General features: G+C 42.5%; 1 protein-coding gene across 1 annotated transcript in view; it reads right to left on the reverse strand.

Moving 5' to 3' along the window:
• Nucleotides 1-20,876, reverse strand: part of ADAMTS16 (ADAM metallopeptidase with thrombospondin type 1 motif 16) — a 181,420-nt gene that overhangs the window by 119,344 nt on the left and 41,200 nt on the right. Inside the window, exons 4-9 of the mRNA XM_004059064.5 lie at nucleotides 20,269-20,530; nucleotides 16,284-16,483; nucleotides 14,727-14,810; nucleotides 12,404-12,563; nucleotides 10,744-10,849; nucleotides 2,229-2,366 (exon numbers count right to left, since the gene is read on the reverse strand). Coding sequence (XP_004059112.3) covers nucleotides 2,229-2,366; nucleotides 10,744-10,849; nucleotides 12,404-12,563; nucleotides 14,727-14,810; nucleotides 16,284-16,483; nucleotides 20,269-20,530 — 950 coding nt within the window. The remainder of the gene's footprint in view (nucleotides 1-2,228; nucleotides 2,367-10,743; nucleotides 10,850-12,403; nucleotides 12,564-14,726; nucleotides 14,811-16,283; nucleotides 16,484-20,268; nucleotides 20,531-20,876) is intronic.

Below are 20,876 nucleotides of genomic sequence, written 5' to 3' on the forward strand. Positions count from 1 at the left end.
ATGCTAACAATCCCCAGCTTGACTCTGAGAATACCATGCAGGGAAAAACAAATGCTAAATGTACTCCTATGCATCATGTCAGTTGTAGAATAGCTTTAACATTGTCTTTTTTTGGTAATATAATTTTTTTTTAAAAAAATGATCAAGTGTATATTCCGAGAATACAGGTTTATATTACCAAGATACACATATCGTCCAAACTGTTGCCACTTATGCTGGGTGGCATAAACTATGAAACACAGTTGTTCCTTAATGTGTTAACATACCTTAGTCCTTGGAGGAGGAACACCAAAAAGGAGGAAGCTAGAGGAACACAGCCCCTGGAGGCTGATGATCAAAATCCTGGCTGGGAAGATGGGAAGCCAGGATCCCTAGAGAATGAAGGAAGAGGCAGCCACAGGGGCAATCCAGCCCCAGGTGAGCCCTGGGGCAACAGACCACCAGAAAGTACACTGGAGTAAAGCCAACAGAAGTACTGGTGTGATCCTGCTACTCAAATAGTGTCCTAGAAATAAGAAGACTTAATTTGTGCAACAGAAAAGAAGAGCTCTATTAATTAAATAAATGAATAAAAAAGGAAGAAAGAAAACAAACAAAAAAAAAGTAGGACACAAAGTGAAAGGAACCAGAGAGGCCGGTTGAGAAATGAAGAGTCTACAGGATCTAATAGGGTAGGGGAACTTTGTTCTTAGTTCTTAGTTTGGAATAACTAGTTCCTAGTTTTGACTGCAAAGACGTGTACGTTACAAAGACCTGGAAGGCAGATAATCTCGTTTCCTAGCCTGGGGACTTCTTGGGTGCTGCTAAGCTATTTTTTTCTTCCACCAAACCTGCTGGAATCTCCCTGGAGATTATTTCATTGGTGCATGCAAACATCTAAACTCATCTTACTGTATACGTTAAATATGTGTAGTTTTTGTGTATTAATTTTAGCTCATTAAAGCTGTTACTTAAAAAAAAAAACCTTTGCTTTTGTTGGAAGTATTAGTATTTGCCCTACTTTTTAATAATAGAAATATAATTCCTTTCTTGTCAAATTTCAAACTTTCTTATCACAACTAGCTAGTGCCTTAGAATCTATACATTTGTGTCCTTCCCTCTGTCCTTCATTTTAAAATTTTTATTTGCTTTTTTAATTTTTTAAAAAAATTTTATTTACTTTTCTGCAATAGGATTTGGGGTTCATCATGTGGCACAGATGGCTCTCTGTCACCTGAGCACATGGGTAGAGGACATTTCTCAATGCCCCTTGCACTTCTGGGCAGTCATATGAGTTCCTCCAGGAACACCACCCTTGTCCAGCACACCCTCCTGTGCTCTCTCTGTCCTCAGTCCCCGGATGGCTGCAGTGGGGAACTAGGTCCTGGAAGAGGAAAGGTCACAGGATGGAAGAAACCTGGGTCTCTGAACGACTGTGTGGAGCAGAGACATTCCAATTCACACTGGACTGTAATGTCAGAAATAAAGTTTTGGCTTAAGATTTAAACCAAACTTCAAACTCAAAGCCAAAGAGATTTAGGGAACAAGCGTATAAACTAGCAGTTCTAAGAACGTTTCATAAAGTTCCTCATTTCTCTGAAATTTTCAAATCTACTATTTTTCAAGGATCAAACCCTACCTCCCCAATGTTTTATCTCCTAAATAAATTAGTGCTTAGAGAAAATTTCTAAAAATATTATTGAAGATTACAGAATATTAGAGCTAGGTTAAAGTTTATATACTCAAGTTTCTTCACCTAATGAGGAATGCATTTAGTAAAAGGAAAGAAAGTGAGAGAGAAAGGAAGAAAAAGAAAGAAAAGGAAGGAAGGAAAAGAAAGAAAAAATAAAGAGAAAGAAGAAAAACCAAAAAAAGTTATGCTTTATTATTGTGTATACAGATGTGTACATGTACGATCTTTCTATTCACTTCCTGAAGATTCCTAATTATGGAAGTGAGAATTGTAAAACTTAAATGTTAGTGACAAATATTTTGGTAAGTGTCTTATGGCTCCCTTTTAGTCTCAAGTCATTGATTCCCTTTGAATCAATGTCAGATTAAGCCAGCAGGCCTCCATGCTCTAAGGAGATTTTTAGCAAACTCTTCGGTCAACTGAATGTCTCAAGACACCTTCGAAGGGAACCACATCAGGAAGCACAGCCTGGGGCTGCTTGCACAGGATCTGGCTGACCAGGCAGTGAGCATCAAAGGCCCCGAAAGATCACAAGACCAGCTTAAAGAGTTCCTACCTTAGAAATTTGTGTAGATACTGGCGGCTGCAGGGTGACCAGGAGAAGACTCCATTGCGTCCTGCCAATGTAGGGGACATGATGTTGCCCTCGGACTTTTTGCACATGTTCCCTTCTCCATCATGAATCATGCCAAAGCTATGAGAGAGAGAGAGAGAGAGATGGTTCTTTCAGAACAAAAAGAGTTTAAATTATCTGATACCCTCTAACAATTACAAGTCAAGACTGTGAGACTCCCTCACCCCTATATGCTAGGCAGCCAAAAATAAAAGCCACAACTGCCAATTGGTTAAGAATATTCACATGTTCCAAGACAGTTTCTGAAGAATGGACCATCCACCAAATTGCCTCAAAGTGTACACCAATATCATAGAAGAGTAAATGTCCAGATGCCTGCGTTTTGAATGGGGTGGAGGGACTTGGGATCTTCTCGATTAGGCTAACACTGCTCTATGTTGCTTCTTTTTCTCCACACTCTTTTCTGCTCAGCAGGATCGTTAGAGTTTCCATGGGTGTTCATTAGAAATGTAGATGCCAGGCTTCTACCCAGGAGTTGTTGACTCAGAAAAGAGAGATCCAGGCGTTTGAGCTGTCCAAACAAGTTCCCCAGGCGAGTTTGATGCTTACTGCAATTTGAGAACTACAAACAGCTACTGCAACTCATGGTGGGCTGACATTCTGTCTCTACCCCTACCTGGGGATGTTCCATCTCAAACTATTAGGGCTGCACTGCTGGAGGCTGTGATGGGCGGGCTGTGCTTGACCTGAATCCATCTGTCTATTTGGAGAGAGTAGCTCCACAGAAACCCAACAGGTGACTATGGCTTCATGTATTTGTGGGTGTCGTTTGAAGAAGCACAGGTTACCTTCATGTGAAAACCACACCACTTTGGAGATCCACACCTGGCTCAGAGTACAGGTACATCTCAAGCTACAGCAGCTATAGGAACCCTTAATGGGGGCCATAAGAGGTGTTGAGATCCTACAATGCCAATTAACACTCCCTTAATAACACCTGAGAAAATGGAGCCGTGCACCTGTGAGAATCACATTTTCCAGGGCTGCTACCTCCCTCAACAGCAAGTCTCTTCTTCTTAACCTGTGAAAGCTGTAGGAGGGCCTTGAGTGCTCTCAAGGCTCATTTCAATGATCCCATTTTCAACTATCCCAGAAGAACACAACATACTTCCTTGGGAGCTCTTGTGGCTCTGAAGACCTCTCATTAAGGTAAATATATTCTTGCAGAGCTAAGCCACTATTGCCATTAATGTCTGGCACCCAGCCATTGTATGGATTCCCAGAGCACAGGGTCTCATGTGGTGAGATGAGATGCAGAGAAAAAGGGGAAGGCAAGAGAGAGGGAAAGCAAAGAAGGACATGGTGGTTTCTATTTATGTGGGACATTATGCTGCCAAGAATTCCATAAGGAGTGGACAGAAGGCAGCAGGGACAAGAAGACACCAATGTAGGGGAAAGTCAGCTCCAAAAGGGGTCAAGAGAATCTGTACTTGTTGCCTAGGCTGAAGACACATTTGTCTATTTAACTGCTTTGCTTAGAGCTATTTAGTAATACATTACTAGTAAATATAGTAATTAACATTTATAAGCTCTCACCATTTTACAGCTATTATGGTAGGCTTGTAACCTATATTCTAATTTAAAACTCAACACAGCTCTATAAGGTAGCTTTAATATAAAGACAGCAAGACCGAGGACTGGAGAGAGACTACATCCAGGGTTACAGAGTCAAGGCTGAAACCTTGACACGTTGATGTCAGAGCCTAGCCAGGATTCATGTAATAGTGTAACTTGAACGTGATTGAAGGCTGTATCCAAGGAAATCTGTCATGCAAATATTGCTGAATTTCTGCGAAATTCTTGATCAGTAGCAAGGGTGATGTAGATGTAGTCGTTTTAGCCTCCACCCTTTCTCTGAAGTTCTATTAAAGGCAATTAATCAAGGCCAGGGTAACCGCATGGCAGAGGAAATGTGTCATGGCTGTGAAAAAGATTCAGGCTGAAATCCCAAATGGGAGGCTGCCTTAGGGAGAAAAGGAGGAACACGAAATACGCAACTACCCTCCGCTGGCTGGCCCTTGAGCTGCTAATGAAGAAGACACATTACGGTCCAGAAATTGCCCTTGATAAATTTGCTACCGTGTCTGCCTACCTTTCTAAGGAATTCAAAGTCCACAATGTCCCAAGTCTGGGGAAATCTTGGTCTTCAACTTTTACATTTAAAGTATTTTCAATGATTTTTTTCTAGTATCAAGTCTCAAACTCTGATGCATCAACATCTGAGAGATACACAGCATAATGTAGCTACCCAAGCCTGCAGTGGTATAGTTCTAATTTTGTGGGTTGAGGGTTAGGAGCTGGCATTTGGGTGTATTTGAACACATCCCCAGGTGATTCTGATTCCCACCAAAATCTCAGCACCACTATTTCACAATTTGTGTCTCCAATCAGTACAATGCCCACATTTGTAACGCAATGAATGCCAGCAGATCAGCATAAAAAAGTAGCACAGAGTGATTACATTTAATATCACCATTAATAAAGTCACAGAAGAATGAATAGAACACATTTTGAAGATAAGGTTGCTATGTGGCAACCAAGAGCTATAACTACTATTCAAATTATGCAGACCAGAGAATATATCTTGCTCCTGTGCACCGTAGTACTTTAAAATGGTTATCACCCCATTTGCTAAAATCATAAATATATTTTATCTTTTTCCCCCTTACTAGTTTATAAGTTTCTAAAAGACAGAGACTCCTCTTATCCATGCTCACAGCCTCACTGCCAGTGGACTTGACAGTACCTAACAGGTTTCTATTCATGTTTGTTAAGTGAAGGAAGGACAACCTTTTCTGCTGTAACACTAACTCAAATACCCAGACGGAAACCTAATTTCAGATTAAATTGAATTTGGGAATTATATTTCAATGTCATGCTTTTATCGTCTTCTACAATATTTTTTGAGTGATTCAATTACTATTGGGAAGTATTTGTTTATTATTAATGATACACTGAGAATGCAGAATAACCAGCCAAGTGTTCGTAGAGGCTGTATCACTTATTTCAGGCTGTTCAGACAGTAGTGGTTAAGGACATGAGACATTCTTTAAAGGAACCATGGGCCAATGTTATCTGGATGGCAAAGTCTACCTTTGGCATAATGATGGCGACCACAGGTAGGACTGAGCTGCCCGGAGCCCTGACGCAGGCTTCATGCAGGTGTCTGGAGAAGAACAGCTCACCCTCCATGAAAGGCAGAAGGCTGAGCTGAAGAAAGCAGTTGTGGGGAACTGAGGGAAATGGGCAGGGAAGAAAATGGGAGACAGCATGGGCTGTGGAGGTGCAGGGACCTCAGTCAGGGTCTTGGCTCTGTCATTCACAAGCTGCTTGATATTGGGCAAATTACCTGACCCCCCCCCCAGCCTCAGTTTCCTTATATATAAAATGGGATAGTAAAACCTTCCTCATGAACTGTACAGAATGCCTGGGACTGTGCACATCACAAGGGAAAATTCAAAACTTCTATTCCCTTCCAGGATCCAAATGTGGTCTTTGTCAAATCACATAACACCTAAGTGCCATTCATGGTGGGTATGCGTGTGTGCATGCATGTGTACGGGAAGGTCTGGCCAAATGTTAATGGATTTCAAATACTTGTTGGACACAGAAACAGGCAAGAAATCCTAAGAGGAATGACAACAAATAAAATTGGTAAGAACTGATGCTCTGACGTACCACAGCTACCCAGAGAGCAGCCTGACAATCCCCAGTCCAGATGATGGTTAGAGGGGCTGGCTTTCTCCAATATTCCTCAAGTCTTTAAAAATCACCACGTGCCTCCCTGATGCACTGGAAGAGGCCCAGACTGGTGACAGAGCACAGCCACAAATGGGGTGGAGGCACATGTCATCATCAAATACTGAAAAGGGCATCGCCAGTGACTGTGGTTGAGCTGAATGGTACTTTCAAGCTAACTACTAGTGACACCAATAGTGACATCAATGCTGCTTTTTTTTTTTTTTTTTTTTTTTTTTTTTTTTTTTTTTTGAGACGGAGTGTCTCTCTGTTGCCCAGGCTGGAGTGCGGTGGTGTGATCTCGGCTCACTGCAACCTCTACTTCCTGAGTTCAAGTTCTACTTCCTGAGGTTACTCTGCCTCAGCCTCCTGAGTAGCTGGGATTACAGGAAACTGCCACCACACTTGGCTGATTTTTGTATTTTTAGTAGAGATGGGGTTTCGCCACCTTGGCCAGGCAGGTCTGGAACTCCTGACCTCATGATCCACCCACCTTGGCCTCCCAAAGTGCTGGGATTAACAGGAGTGAGCCACCACACCCGGCCCAATGCTGCTTCTTTTAAGAAGACCTCCCTGATTGTCCCTGTGTGGTCTCCTGTAATACTGACAGCTCTCATTACTTGATATCTTGCATGGCATATCTATTTATTCTTTTCTCTTAAACTTTGGAAGGGCATAGATCACTAGTCTTTTTGTAGACTCCTACACAATGCCTTGCTCTCAGAATGCAAATTGTGCCCAATGACTGGGTCCATAAACTTGGGGAAATGCAAGAGACAGACTGATGAATAATGAATACTTTTGCACACAGTTAACATGTTTGTTTTATAGCATCCCAATGGTCTCAAATGATAATGCAACTTAGCTATTTAAGCCTATTTTATATAAGTGGAATGTACAGCTCAAATAATGCAACCTAAATTACACTTGCATATATGTGCTACGGAGCATATAGTGCTCTATTGTTTTTGTAGATGGGGAACCTAGGTGAGAGCTGTTAAGGGGACCCTCCCTGGTCACTATCAGACTGTGGTAGCACTGTGCTGATCTGGAATCTGAGTCCCAGAGCCCTACCCATCAAATGACATGACTTCCCTTAGCAAATGGGAATTTTTCAGATGGATTCATGCACAGATGACATATTCTCCCAAATGCGCAGTTCAGCCCTTGGTGCATCTGTGCCAATGCTTCAGCACCTGCCTTAGCAAACCACATGTCCTCTGTCAAGTGATTTAACATAACCAGGAAACTCTCCTTGTACCACCAGCTTAATACAAATCCTGATTCAATCCCATGTACTACAGGAGAACACATATCTCAGTTCTGGTTCCAGTCTCTCCTCTCTTTCCAACACAAATCCAAACACCTGTTCTTAGTAATTTCTATTTTTAGGTCACATTCCCTAGCATAAACTACATGGTATTTTGAGATTTTTAAAGAAAGTGGAACTTAGGAGGACAGATTGGATGGACACTAACTGAAATCTTTATTTGAGTTAAAGGTTAGAAACCTATGAGTTGCAGGCATGGAGAAGTACTCCTCCATCCCAAATAATGTCCTCCGAATGTAAACAGAACTGAAAAAGCAAAATTTACCTTCGAAGCAGGATGTTTTACATTTTTTTATAGTAAAAGTCATAATAAATTCAGAATTGCTTTTTAATTCTTGAAGTACAGAACTCAAAAATTTGACTCTGCTTGGAGCTCATTGATAAAAGCAGACCGTTGATGCTCTGATGTTTGCTCCATGCATCAAACTTATCATTCCTTCTTCCAAAAATAAAACTCACTAAATAAATGAACTGAACAAATGTGTTTGTCTTCAGCTTAGTTCAACTAAGACACACGGAGTTTTATCATTGAGTCTTACACATCACAGCCTTCCTTATTTGAAGTGGTGGTCACAGCTAACAATTCATTTGAAATGTTTACTCCTCACCTGTTGCTTGCTCACGCCCCGCATCGCTCATTCCCCCACTCCATTCTTACACATTTGCTGAATATGCCACATAGTCTCCCCTAAGTCAGTGAAGGCAACAGAAGGAACTGTCCCGAGTGGTCTCCATGGTTTGAGCTGTATGTGAAATTGCTGGGTGAATTCTACAGAAAGTGCTCCACGAAGAGCAGACATTACTATTATCATTACCGTTACTACTATTACTATTATTGCCACTCATTTTGGCATTTAGCACATGATAAATACATATATTTTCTATTTTCTCAACATGGTCAGAAGGTTTTTCGTTGACAAGCTCCAGGTTCTCTGTCTCAGAGAACTTGAAGAAGTCAGGTGTTCAAGAAAGATCTGATACTTTCTGGCAGTTAATCCTACATTAGCAATGGGACTCTCCTTCAACCACATGCAGGGCTTATTTTTATTTTTTTTTATACAGGGTCTCATTCTGCCACCCAGGCTGGAGTGCAGTGGTGCAATCTCAACTGAGTGCAGCCTCGACTTCCTGGGCTCAGGCGATTCTCCCACCTCAGCCTCCCAAGTAGCTGGGACTACAGATGCACACCACCATGCCTGGCTAATTTTTTAAATTTATTGTAGAAATGGGGTCCTACTATGTTGCCCAGGCTGGTCTTGAACTCCTGGGCTCAAGTGATCCTCCCACCTCAGCCTTTCAAAGTGCTGGGTTTACAGCCATGAGCCACGACGCCCGACTGAGCTTCTTTCTTTATTCACATCTAGATTCTGACTTTCCAGAAAAAACATTTTTTTCTTGTTTGGAGAAAATCTTTTTCCAACTACACCCAATTTGAATGAGGAAAGGAAATAGTAATAATTGACTTCTAAGAAAAATAAATGCCAACACTGATACTTGCTTGACACTGAAGATCAACTGAGGGCCTTGTGTCAGATGCCTCTAGTTTAACTTAGTTAAGTTCACCACCTGCAATGGCTGGCGCTGCCAATTCCCATATCTAAACTGCTTATCGAACGTTCACTGGCTCAGCCCTCAGTGACTTAAATATTTCTTGCCTTGATTGTTTAATTAAATTCAGGTATGGTTCAGAGGACAGCAGGAGCCTCATGTTGTTACAATAATGAGAGTTTTTGAAGTTTTAACTCTAGCAGACTATTAAAAATACAACTATGATTCAACTGAAAGCTTTATAAAGTGAAGGTGTAATTTTCTAAGCAATGAAATAGTCAATCATTACCTGCAGTGATGAAGGGATCAGTAATAAGATATGAAGCTTCATTTTTCAGGTCATCAGTTCACACACAGCTAAAGGGTGCAGAACCTTCGTGGAATTCCATTAAACACAAGCACATGTGTATACACACGCAAACATACACGTACACGTATATGTGTGCACGTACACACACACACACACACACACACTGCTTTGAACAAGTCTGAGGCCTCAGTCCATTTTCCAATAATGGATAAGTCAGCTTTGCAAAACCACAAATCACAAACACTTGCCTTGGTTTTCCTTTTGCCAATAAAATCAGGTTGAAATTTAAAAAAAATAAAAACTTATAATTCCTGGTTGTAAATTTTTCTAGGAGAAATTTCAAGTATTGTTGCAGCATAGCAGGAAAAGATTTGCATTCCAGTTGGTGGTTCTGGTATTAATCAGGGTGATTGCAGGAAGTCCCCAGCTGCTTGGGCAGCAAATGGGCCCTTGAATTTTTTATTTAATAGACGATACTTCAAGGTAAAGCAGCTCACAGAATTATTGGCCTCAGAAATTGTATTAAGAATAATAGCTTCCACAAATAATTGCTAGAAATTGTTCGTTCTACAATTGTAAGCATTTCATGTAAGGTGAAAACACTAATGACCCACCGCCCATTGCTGAGACCGCCAACCTAGGACTGGCCTCTGTGTTGAGCCCCCAGGCTCGTGGGGCTCCCTGAAACTTTTATTTCCAAGCCATTAATGGTGCAGTCAGAGGTGGAGTAAGGGAGGCAAATCAGTTCCTAGAGGCCTGCCTGATCTCTTGTCAGTACCCACGCTTCCAAACTCTTGCTTGGAGTACCAATGAAAAACAGCATCTCTATAAATTGTAAATAAATATATATATACAAGAACACAAACGCGAGGGTAACAGCAGGAAGCAATGGGAGGGTTGACACCGTTCTTCATCATTTAGAGTCCCCTGTTAGCAGCTAACCATGGAATGAGATCAGCCCACCAGACCACGTTCAAAACATGGGACAGAGGAATCGGGACAGATACAGCTATCCTCAGTCTTAGGCACAGGTGTGTACAGGAGTGTCAGAGAAAGACCCAGGGACATGGAAACTTGTGCATTGCTGTGGCTTTCAAATGTGCACAGCCTGAGCAACATGGGGAAACCCTGTCACTCCAAAAATTACAAAAATTAGCCAAGCATGGTGGTGAATGCCTGTAGTCCCATCTATTTGGGAGGTTGAGGTAAGAGGATTGCTTGAGCCCAGGAGGCAGACACTGCAGTGAGCTGAGGTCATGCCACTACACTGCAGCCTGATTGACAGAGTGAGCCTGTCTCAAAATAAGTAAATAAATAAAAATAAAATTTGCACGTTGTGGGACATAGAAACAGAAGTCCTAAGTGACAGCATTTTATAACTGTCAATGGCATTCTCATTGGATATATGTGAATTCCCTTCATGGACTTGACTTGATGAGTCAATATTTCTATGGAAATCATCCAGTAAGGAAAAAACTCGGGATGCCATCCTCCCATGGAGATGCACTTACTTGTGTCCAGACTCATGGGCAATGGTGAAGGCCAGTCCAAGACCTGTATCTTCATTAATCGTGCAGCTGCGATATTTACTACACATTCCACTTATGGGTGCAAATCCTATGAAGGACAAAGATCAAAAGAACACATAGCGGTGTTGTAATAAAATAAAGCATAGTATATTTATTTTCTACCCCTTAGTGAAATTTAGTTCTTATGTTCATATGGGAAAATATGAAATGGGAAACACTTAGACAACCGTATAAAGGGTATTTGATAAGGTAGGGGAAGGGACTCCCTTCCAGGGAGCCCAATGACTCTGTGTATTGTGGAACACAATTTGTGGTTCTATGTAACGTTCCTGGTGCAGGCTCTAATTGGGGCGTGACTCTATTAGAGCCTGGGGCAGGCTCTAATAAAGCGTGGAATCTATTGCAGATGGAGGAAGGTCTTTGCCTTATTCTAAACACCTATGTTCCCAAAAGACCAAGTGAAAAAGGGCTGTAGAGAATGGGTGTGCTGGGAGGTCCCCAAGACCACCCCCAGCTTTAACGATTCACATCTGTCATAACGAGCATTTGTCACCCTCATGGTTATTATTTAATATGGCAAAAGGACACAGGGCAAAATCAGCAAAGGGAAAACACATGGGCAGAAGTCGGGGGGAAACAGGCATACACGTCTAAGGGTCCTTGCCCTGCAGAGTCACACAGGATGTGCTTTCTTCCCCAGCAATGAGTCGTGGCAATGAAGGTGAATGTTGTCCACCAGGGACACTCATTAGAAACTCAGTGTCCAGGTTTTCTCTGGGAGCTGGTCACATAGGCACCCACTGCCTAAAGTGTGCCAAAATTCCAGAATCTCAGAAGGAAACCACACTGCTTGTACACACAATTTAGGCACAATGAGCCACTCGTTGGAGGTAGGGCAGTGGGAACCATCCTACAACCTGAGTTCTCGGAGTCCAGCTAAGAGCCAACTGGGTGAGCAGGCCTGTCTAAGGACAAGCAGCCGGGACACCACGTTAACTTGTTTTTGCACAATAAGACTAACCGCTATTAAATTGGGCTTTATCTGAAAGTTTTTATAAATAAAAACCCTTCCTCCCTAGGAACTTGAGAAGAAACGGAGAGTTAGAAGACATGTTCAGCGGAATCCTGGTCAGTAGTGCAGTGTTTTACACAGACCATCCGGAAAGAATCACAAAGTGCTGCCTCTGTAAGTCACACCCAGCCCCGTAAATGTCTAAAACATTGCTAAGATTGAGATACAGAGAGAGAAGGGAAAAAACAGGAAATATAATCTGGTCGTAGTATCTCCACAGATACTCATCAATGTACTATTTCCACTATATAATGAGAAAGCCTTCAATCTATCCACCCCATTGGCACAAGCAGTAGAAGAAACAAAAAGTATATATATATTTATTTTGTTAGAAGAGATAGGAACTCTGGAATCTGTGAGACATTTACTTGTTCAATAATCGCTCTTGATGAATGCAAGCATACTTCTATGTTTGGCTAAAGTTTATACAGGGAAGCGAGTCTTTACACCTTCACTAAGAAGCTGCTACTGCTTATTAACAAGGAACAAGGGCAAAAATACTCAACACTGTGTCACGGCCAGGGGTGCACATTCCACACATGGTCCTCACACTCTGCTGGAGGTTCTCACCCAAAGTGTCACAGGGCTCATTCTTCCAGGAACATATATCCAGACCAGTCAGTAAGATGGCGTGGTCATGACGAGTCCCATCTTTCCCCATCAATCCAGACTGCCACTGGCAGAAGCTACTTAAGGTGTGGTCTGCGTGGTGACTTATCACCAGCCCTGGCTGTGCAAGAGACAAGGACCAAGGACCCCATGATAATGAAAAGAAAACATGTTATAACGCATTGTCATCACAGCAAACTGTTATTGACCTGGATTTCAAATCCATGGCTGGATCTGGATGGCATGTAAGCTAATGCATGTATTTTACGTATTCTATAAAACCTGTACAGATCCAGTGTACACACTCAGGCACGTTTCTCTAGTTCCATACATAAACAATTGAAATGTATCTGGCTGATCCTGAATGCATGTTCAATGACCCAAGAAAGATTACTTCTGTGCATGAATTTTTTGTTTTCAAAAATCTTTGAAAAACCCTTTTCAAAATTAAGTAAAGCCACAGAATCATTTATACATGGCTTTGTACATACATATACAAAAACACGTCTAGATGGTGATATGTTTATCTCATAACCAAGTTAAGCAAGTGGGATTTCCAATAAATAAGTCTTTTAACACTTATTATTATAGTGTTAAATTAAATATCTTTTCTACAAAGGCAGTATATTTCTGAGAGGAGGTGGGTCAATTGGTAAAGCTTTATTTCTGGAAAATAAACTGCAACTAAAAGGAGACTTTGCAAGCCATGTTCAACCTCCTCTGTCTCCATTAAGTTCAGATAACGCAACGATGAAGTAACAGAGTGTAGAACATTGGAACTCTTGGGAACGGAAGAATTCGAGACACAGAAGAACATGCATCAGACCAGCCTGCACCAAGTTATTTGAACCTTATTCACCGGCATGCTCTAGTTTCCTATGGCTGGTGGGACAACACCAGGTTTAATTACCTCAGCTTCAGGACACTGGCTTGTTTAAAGCTTGCACTGTTAGGATGTCATATTGAAATTTTTGTCTCTCAGACACTGAATATGTTTTCTCCTGAAATGTTTATGTTGTTTTTACAGAAAGTCAAATATACCCAAGCTAAATGCTACACATAAACACGGGGGCATGCCTTGCGTTCTTTAGCAGGTGATTTCCAGGAAAACTGCATTAATTAAAGTTAACACAGGTGTACGATCAAACGATAACTTTGCTTATTCTTTGCAGCTTGGATGAATTCCAAGGTGAAAATGTTTTAATACCAGGAATAATTAACCTGTCACCTGAGAAGCCCGGCATGTTCAGCAACCCCCTCCCCAACTGCGCACTCACACAAAAGACAATGAGGTTGTATCTTCCCTGACTAGTCAGACTAGAAACAGCCCTGTCCACACATGCCCCCACCATGCACAGAAAAAGAGCAGCATCCCAGAACTTTAAGATCGAAGGCATCTTAGATCTTATGAATGATCTCGGGTTTCATCTAAAAAATTCCTTGTTTTATAAATAAGAAAACTGTAGCTAAAAGGAGACTCTGAAAATGTCAGCAAGGGTGGAGCTGAGGCTGGGCACTTGGCTCCTGTCCAGCACGCACTGTCCTTTGCCCAGTCAATGATTAGCTTGGGGAAAAATGGAAGTGAGAACATTTTGTGCCTAAAATGCCTCCCCATTACTTATGTCACAAGGTGTTCATGTCCATCCTTTCTGTGAAGGGACCACCTCTATGCATTTACGGGGGTCCCAAATGAAGGCAAAGGATCTTTAACCCACTGCTACCAAGACCCAGCATAATGTGGGTTTTTGCATGCAGTGAGGGAAATGCACTTGAGAGGCCATAGAAATCTCCATAAAAATAAAAAATCTCGGACTGTAGATGGTGAAGGTTAAGAGCTGGGAGATAATTGAAGAAAGCAACACAGGGCCACACAGTACAATGTAACTTCAAGACCACAAAACATCTATACTCTCCTAGCAAGAAGCAGAAAGGGCTCATTCCCACTGGCATCCTGAAAGCTCATGATGGCTAAGATATATTTTGTGCTGTGTATTCCTAGTGTGTGTCCCACCTATATGCTGAAGGCAGCTTTTACATGCCATTTTCTTACAGGCCAATTAAAGGATAATTTCTTACCACTTTTGCACAAAAATCCCCACAAAAAAATCCAAAAAACATTTAAAAGGATTGAAAAGACACTCATTTGCAGTAGACACAAAATATTAAATACATTTTGCCCTCGAGAGAGAAGAACCCATAGAACAATTATATTAAAGAAAAAAGCATTATTTTGCATTTATTTTTCTAGGAATAAAAAGAGTAGATAGTTTCAAAGATAAACTACCTGTTCATCTTCTAGAAGAATCAGACCTACAATTGCAATGTTGATGTTTCCTCCTATTGTTCCATCTTTGAATAAAGCAGATACCTGAAAAAGACAGGAAATCCATGTCAGCCCCATAAATGGCATTTTCCCCCCTACTTACTAGTGGGCCTAGAATCCAACGCCCTTGTTCTTCAGTGACAGAGCACTGTTAATTTTCTTGTATTGCTAGGCAGACAGATATATTAATCATATCACTGTAAAAAGCTGAAGCTCCAGGTGGGAGTGGGGTCCACCTCTTACTGTCAAACACCTATGAAAGGATCACAAGGCTGTGGGTTGGTAAGTGTTCCCCTTAGAATATAAAGAGGATTTTTAAGCTAATCATGATGATGACAGAAGCCAATCACTTCTCAAGCTCTCCTGGCAAGGAATTCCATAATTGCAAGAGAAACTCTTGCACTTATGGGATTCCAAGAGGATACAAGAAAGAGAAAGAAAAAATCATGGTAATGAGATGATGAGAGAAAGACACAATTAGAGGTGATATTAGGGGTGATGGATCATGGAAGTGGAAATGAATGATCACAGTGGCATTTGGGGTGGGGAGCAGGAACAGCACGTCCACCATGGAATGTAACCTGAAGTGATCTGCCACTGAGCTGCGGAAATATTGGAAAAGCTCTACAGAAGAGAGGCAAACACTTCCACACACCAGAGCAGCTTGCTGAGGACAACAGGGCAATGCTTGCTTTGACCCCGTGCAGCGGGAAGGTGGCTCTATTTCACTGCCTCCTCAGCTTCCTGGGAGCCCAGAAATCTAGTGGTTCAGTCTACCAAAAATGACACTAGCCATAGTAATCACATGACATCATGGAAAGATGGGCACATTCAGGGGTACTCTGTTTATTGAGGCAGAAGAATGCAAAGACATACTTTTAAAATATTGTCATTAAAACTATTCTTAAAAACACACTTTGGCAACCCAATATTTTGTCTTCTGTTATTTTGATTTCACTTACATGAAATGAGGCTTAGGATACCTCTCATCACTCTTCAGTGATTAATACAGCTGCCAATTTGAGACACAAACACATTTTACCTGAGGTGATATTCTAAAAGGTTGCACTTTTCTCGTTTTTATAGATAAAATAATTTATATTTAGCATTTGAACATTAATATTTCTAAAAAGTTGGGCATTTCTATAGAGCCATCTAAAATCACACATCTAATGCTGATAATCAGATTTACTGCACTACAGTGGCTCAGCAACCCCTTAGAGATTTCCCGTAAATAGACGCCAGTAAGCCCAAAACATCTCACAGGCTTACAGAGGCTTATAGAGAGGGTCAAATGATTTTTCCTACTGAATTAGTCTATGAAGTTCTGAAAATGGCTCTTTTCATTGGAGCATAGAAAACTAAATGAGTTATTACCAATAAAATATTTCTCATATATGGAACATCAATCCACAGGTAACAAGTAAAATGGAAACACACACACACACACACACACACACACACACACCCTACGAAGTGCAATGACACAGGTGGCCTCAACTGGAAGGATGATCCTACCATGTTGAGTATCGTGAGCACGTAGGTGGTGATATTTTCATGGCCATGGTTTTGCATCATCTTTTTGTCGACCACCACCAAGGTCTCCACGTTCAGTTCTTCATTTCTATGGGACCTCAGAAGAGAGCGCTTATGCCGTAAGCAAGACTTATACTCGTCTGGCAAGATGAAGAGGTCTTCCTTGGGAGGCTGGGGCATGTCTATGGAGGGACACATGGGGGGCAAATGGAAGCACAAGTCACACACAAAATCAGGGCCGTAACTCATCATAGAGAAATTTGGTCTCAAAAATGAACACTCATGATAAAAACCACATAACCTTTAAAACCTTGTGATGCAGAAACTTGTATTAAAGTAGCACACTAAATTTAAGTAAAATTCATGTAGTCTAGGCGTCATGGAAATCATGGCTGTATTTCCCTTTATATAATTTCATCCTAATTTAAAACAGCAAGAGAGGGCACTCTTTGGCTGTAACTCCTAACATCTGGTAGCAAAAGGGTTCAGAGACTTTGAGCATAGGGATTTGTAGAACAGATTCCTCTGCAAAGACAAAGCAATGGAACAAACAATTACAAGAACACGAGCTGGCTGGCTTGCATTGTTTTCCTGCTTGAAGACTTTAAACGACTTGACAATGTTTAAAGTTTATTTCAATGTCTGGACACATAACCAGCTTGTCTACGCTGTTTCCAATAGATTATAAAATGCTTGAGGCAGCTCCACTTCACTGAAGAGCTTAATTTCCTAGAAAGTACCATAAATATTTACGTATTTGATTAGAAGACAAAGCATACACTTTCCTCTTGAAGTAATCCCTTTAAAAATATTTTTGGCATGTATAATTGTTAGGTTAACACTATATTGAAAACAATTAGGTTTAGTGGATGCCTCAGAAAATGTGGTTAGAATTGTTTCGTGTGAAAGTGGACTTCAAAAAGCCCAGATATTTAGGTGGCATGCACACAAAATCTATGCAGACTGTATTCATGGAGCATACTGTAAGCAGATGCTATTTTGTTTGACTAGTACATCCAACACGTTTCATTTTCCTTTGCTAACATACTTCCAAAATTAAATAAAGCTTTTGGAGAATAATAATGATACCAGCTAATGTTTATTGAGCACTCATTTGCCATTAATGTTTATGCAATGCCCACAGGTATGAGCTCCACCCTAGGAGATGTCTCTGTGTAACTCGTGCAGTCTGTACCCCAGGCCGAGCATGGGGTGCTAAGGATGAGGTCATGAAGGCAGAGGAGAGGAACATTACTTGCTCACACCCCTTCCTTCGAAAGTGTTGGAAATAGCTTTCAGATTTGGACAGTGTGGTCCTAGAGCTTTTGTTCTTAATTACCCCTGGTGGAAAAATGGCTTTAGGATGAAAACAACATGTTAGCACAGGGCCCAGCAGCTACAGGCCCTCAGTATTGGGGGCAGGGGTCAGAAACTCCGTGGGGTGGTGATCTCATGGGCCGCGGCTCTGAAAACCCCTCAGCAAATGACTGCCCCTCAATATGGAGCTTGCAACGTTGTCCCCAGAACACACAGGCCCCAGCTGCACACCCACCATCACCTGAAGGGCAGCAGGTCCACTAATCAGCCTGAGGTCCAACCTCACTACTGGTTTTCAGCAAATCAACCTGCCTCTGTTTGCCCTTTTCCACCGAAAAATGCCTAAGTGAACACAGAAAAGGCTCCCATTTTCTGAACTGGAGACTCTAACAGGAAAGAATCATTGTAAGTGTGAATTCCACCAAGACAGAAGAGCAGGACTGCCCTGAGTTCAAGTGGAAGTCCAAAAGCCTCAGGGACAACATGGAAATATCAATGCACAGATGGCACAGGGCGCTGAGGATGTGTCCGTGCATAGGTGACACGAGGCCCTGCGGTACATCCAAGCATCGGTGACACAGTGCCCTGGGGGTGCATCTGTGTGTAGGTGACATAGGGCCCTGGGGATGCAGTGCATCCATGCACAGGTGACACAAGGCCCTGCGGTACATCCATGCATCAGTGACACAGTGCCCTGGGGGTGCATCTGTGTGTAGGTGACATAGGGCCCTGGGGGTGCAGTGCATCCATGCACAGGTGACACGAGGACCTGGGGGTGCATCCATGAGCAGGTGACACAGGGCCCTGAGGATGCACGCTCCAGTAGGAAGCAGCGCTGTTGATTCTGCTCACTTTTCCGGGGCCTGGGCTGGTCACATGGCCCCTGGCCACTCGAGGCCCAGGAGTGTAGTACTATCACCTGCATAACCCAGGGGGGACAGAAATATTTGGCAAACAGCAGGATGTCAATCACCAATGTCCTCCACCTACAAGAAGCAGTTTGTTGAGCTTTCTTTCGCTAGTTTTATTATGATACCATGGGAACTTTTTTCCACTTTTCAAATACAAAATGTGTTATAGAGTTTAGCATCCTTTTTCAAATAACTGCCTTTCACTTACCACCACTATTACAATTCTGAAATGTCTCTCAAGGCAACACACACTACACACACACGCACACTCCCATGCCTATGCACACACGCGCAGATGTGGACACCACACTGAGGTCATCTCTACTGCCTTGCACACAGAGCTGTGCCTTAGCTGTGCCACCAGCCTGAGTGATGGCGACCACCTTCAGAGAGGAATGAAAGGATGGCAGTCCTCTCACAATGGTCTGCATTGCTTGATGTTTTCAAGGTCCACTGCGGCATCTGCTTAAGAGCTTGGTGTGTGGTCTGTCAAAGCGGTTAAGACGGCCCTGCTATCTCTCCTGCTGAGGTCCAGGTGTGTGGGCCACTTCCTCTCCCTGGCATACAGAATCTGTCCTGCTCTGACCACAACCACACCGTGAGCCCTGGCAGCAGAGTCCTGACTCTGACCTTGGGGAAGCCTCCGCCACGCATCTGGGTCCTGACCTGCCGGTCAAGGCAGCCTCGGGCAGCTGTTGCTGATATGCACGCCCTTTTCAAACACTCACCCAACCTCAGGATTCCCAACTCTCTCAGCCCCCTGCTCACCTCCGTTTGTTCTCAGCATGGTTCTTCCTGCTACCTCCCCTGCACCTGAGCCCACTAAGTTCATCTGGGTGTGAGGTTTTCAAGTCATCTGAATGCAGCACATGACTTTCAGGGGTAGGATGAAAGGGGTTCAGAGGACACAAAGGCACTGATGGTTTAACAAGCACTGATTCTGTTGTTGTAGGTGCCAAGAGATTTTTGTTCGTTCACTCATTCAACGAGATTCACTAAGTACTTGCAACAGGCCTGCCTCTATTCAGGGTGCTGGGTAAAGCAGTCATAGAAACCAACCACGCAGGAAACAATGGGCAGGGGGAGAGGGGGCTGTCCAGAGACTCCTGGGGAAGGTTCACCCAGTGATGTTTGAGGAGAGAGCTCAAGGAAGTGAGGGACATTCCAGAAAGCACCCAACTTCAATTCTTGAATTTCTGAGAGGTTTCTACATAAAAAATGTAAATAATAAACCATTTCCTAAATGTTCATGACAAAAAAAGACTTTGATAAAGCTTTGGTGATAAATTGCAGGTATACTATGTCACACTGAGTCTGCCCTTTTGATGTGGTAATGTATATAAGCATGCATATAAATGAATTACCTCAGCAGGAAAACTATGTGGGCTTGAATAAATCTAAACCTCAAAAATATAGAATGACTGAGTAGTGATGCCAGGGTTCTTTTGAAGATGTCTGGTAGATTCTGCACTTCTGCACACTGTGTCATTTAATCTGCCCAGGAAAGAGTTCTTAAAAAAACATCATTTACCATTATCCATCCATCTGCCACGGAGAGATGTCCCGTGCTGAACTTACAGATAAGGGACTCTCTCTGGAATCATTGCTTCAGTTTAGCAATGACAGTCCATAGGTTTCACCCCGTGGGCAGACATGCTTTGAAGAAAATGTACAAGCTTCCATCAGCTTACATAAATGTCAGCATCACTAAATACACACAAAGATTCGCCCTTACATACATTTCTTGCGTCTTCCACAGAAATGCTGCTTTTGTGGCAGTCCCAGGTGAAGGTCGCTGCTGTGCAGGGGTTGATGTGCCAGCTCCCATGTCCTCGAGGTCACCAGGACCTCACTGGCCCCAGGAGCATGGGGCTCTGTGGATCTCTTGTACAGTACGTGGGACGGCGAGCTGCCCTGGGCAGCTCTGCCAAGTTTCCATGAGAGGTGTGAAGGAAGTGGCTTTAGGAAGTAATCTGCCTCTTCTGTTCGTATCATGCCTGACTGGAAAAAAATAAAAGGAAAGAAAGAAAACACAATTAGACTTTCTGGTTGAAGCCAGGGCCGATTCTCCAAGCATTGCATTTGTTATTATTCTCTTGGAAGCATGCTGTTCCCTCCAGTGAGAGCGAACATTGGAAAGGTTCAAAAACCCCGGCTGAGAATTAGCAATGGGAAAGGCCTCCACACACAGTCTGAGCTCTCTGGCTTTGCATACCTGGAGAAAGGCTGGCGTGGAGCTGCTCCAGGACTGGACTCCAGGAATGAGAAAGGGACAGAGGGTGCACAGCATACCAAAGTCAGTTAATTTACACCAAAAGTAATGACGGTGCAAGAAAGAACACGTGCA

The sequence above is a fragment of the Gorilla gorilla genome, chromosome 19 (genome assembly GCF_029281585.2).
Source record: "Gorilla gorilla gorilla isolate KB3781 chromosome 19, NHGRI_mGorGor1-v2.1_pri, whole genome shotgun sequence".
Classification (NCBI taxonomy): Eukaryota; Metazoa; Chordata; class Mammalia; order Primates; family Hominidae; genus Gorilla; species Gorilla gorilla.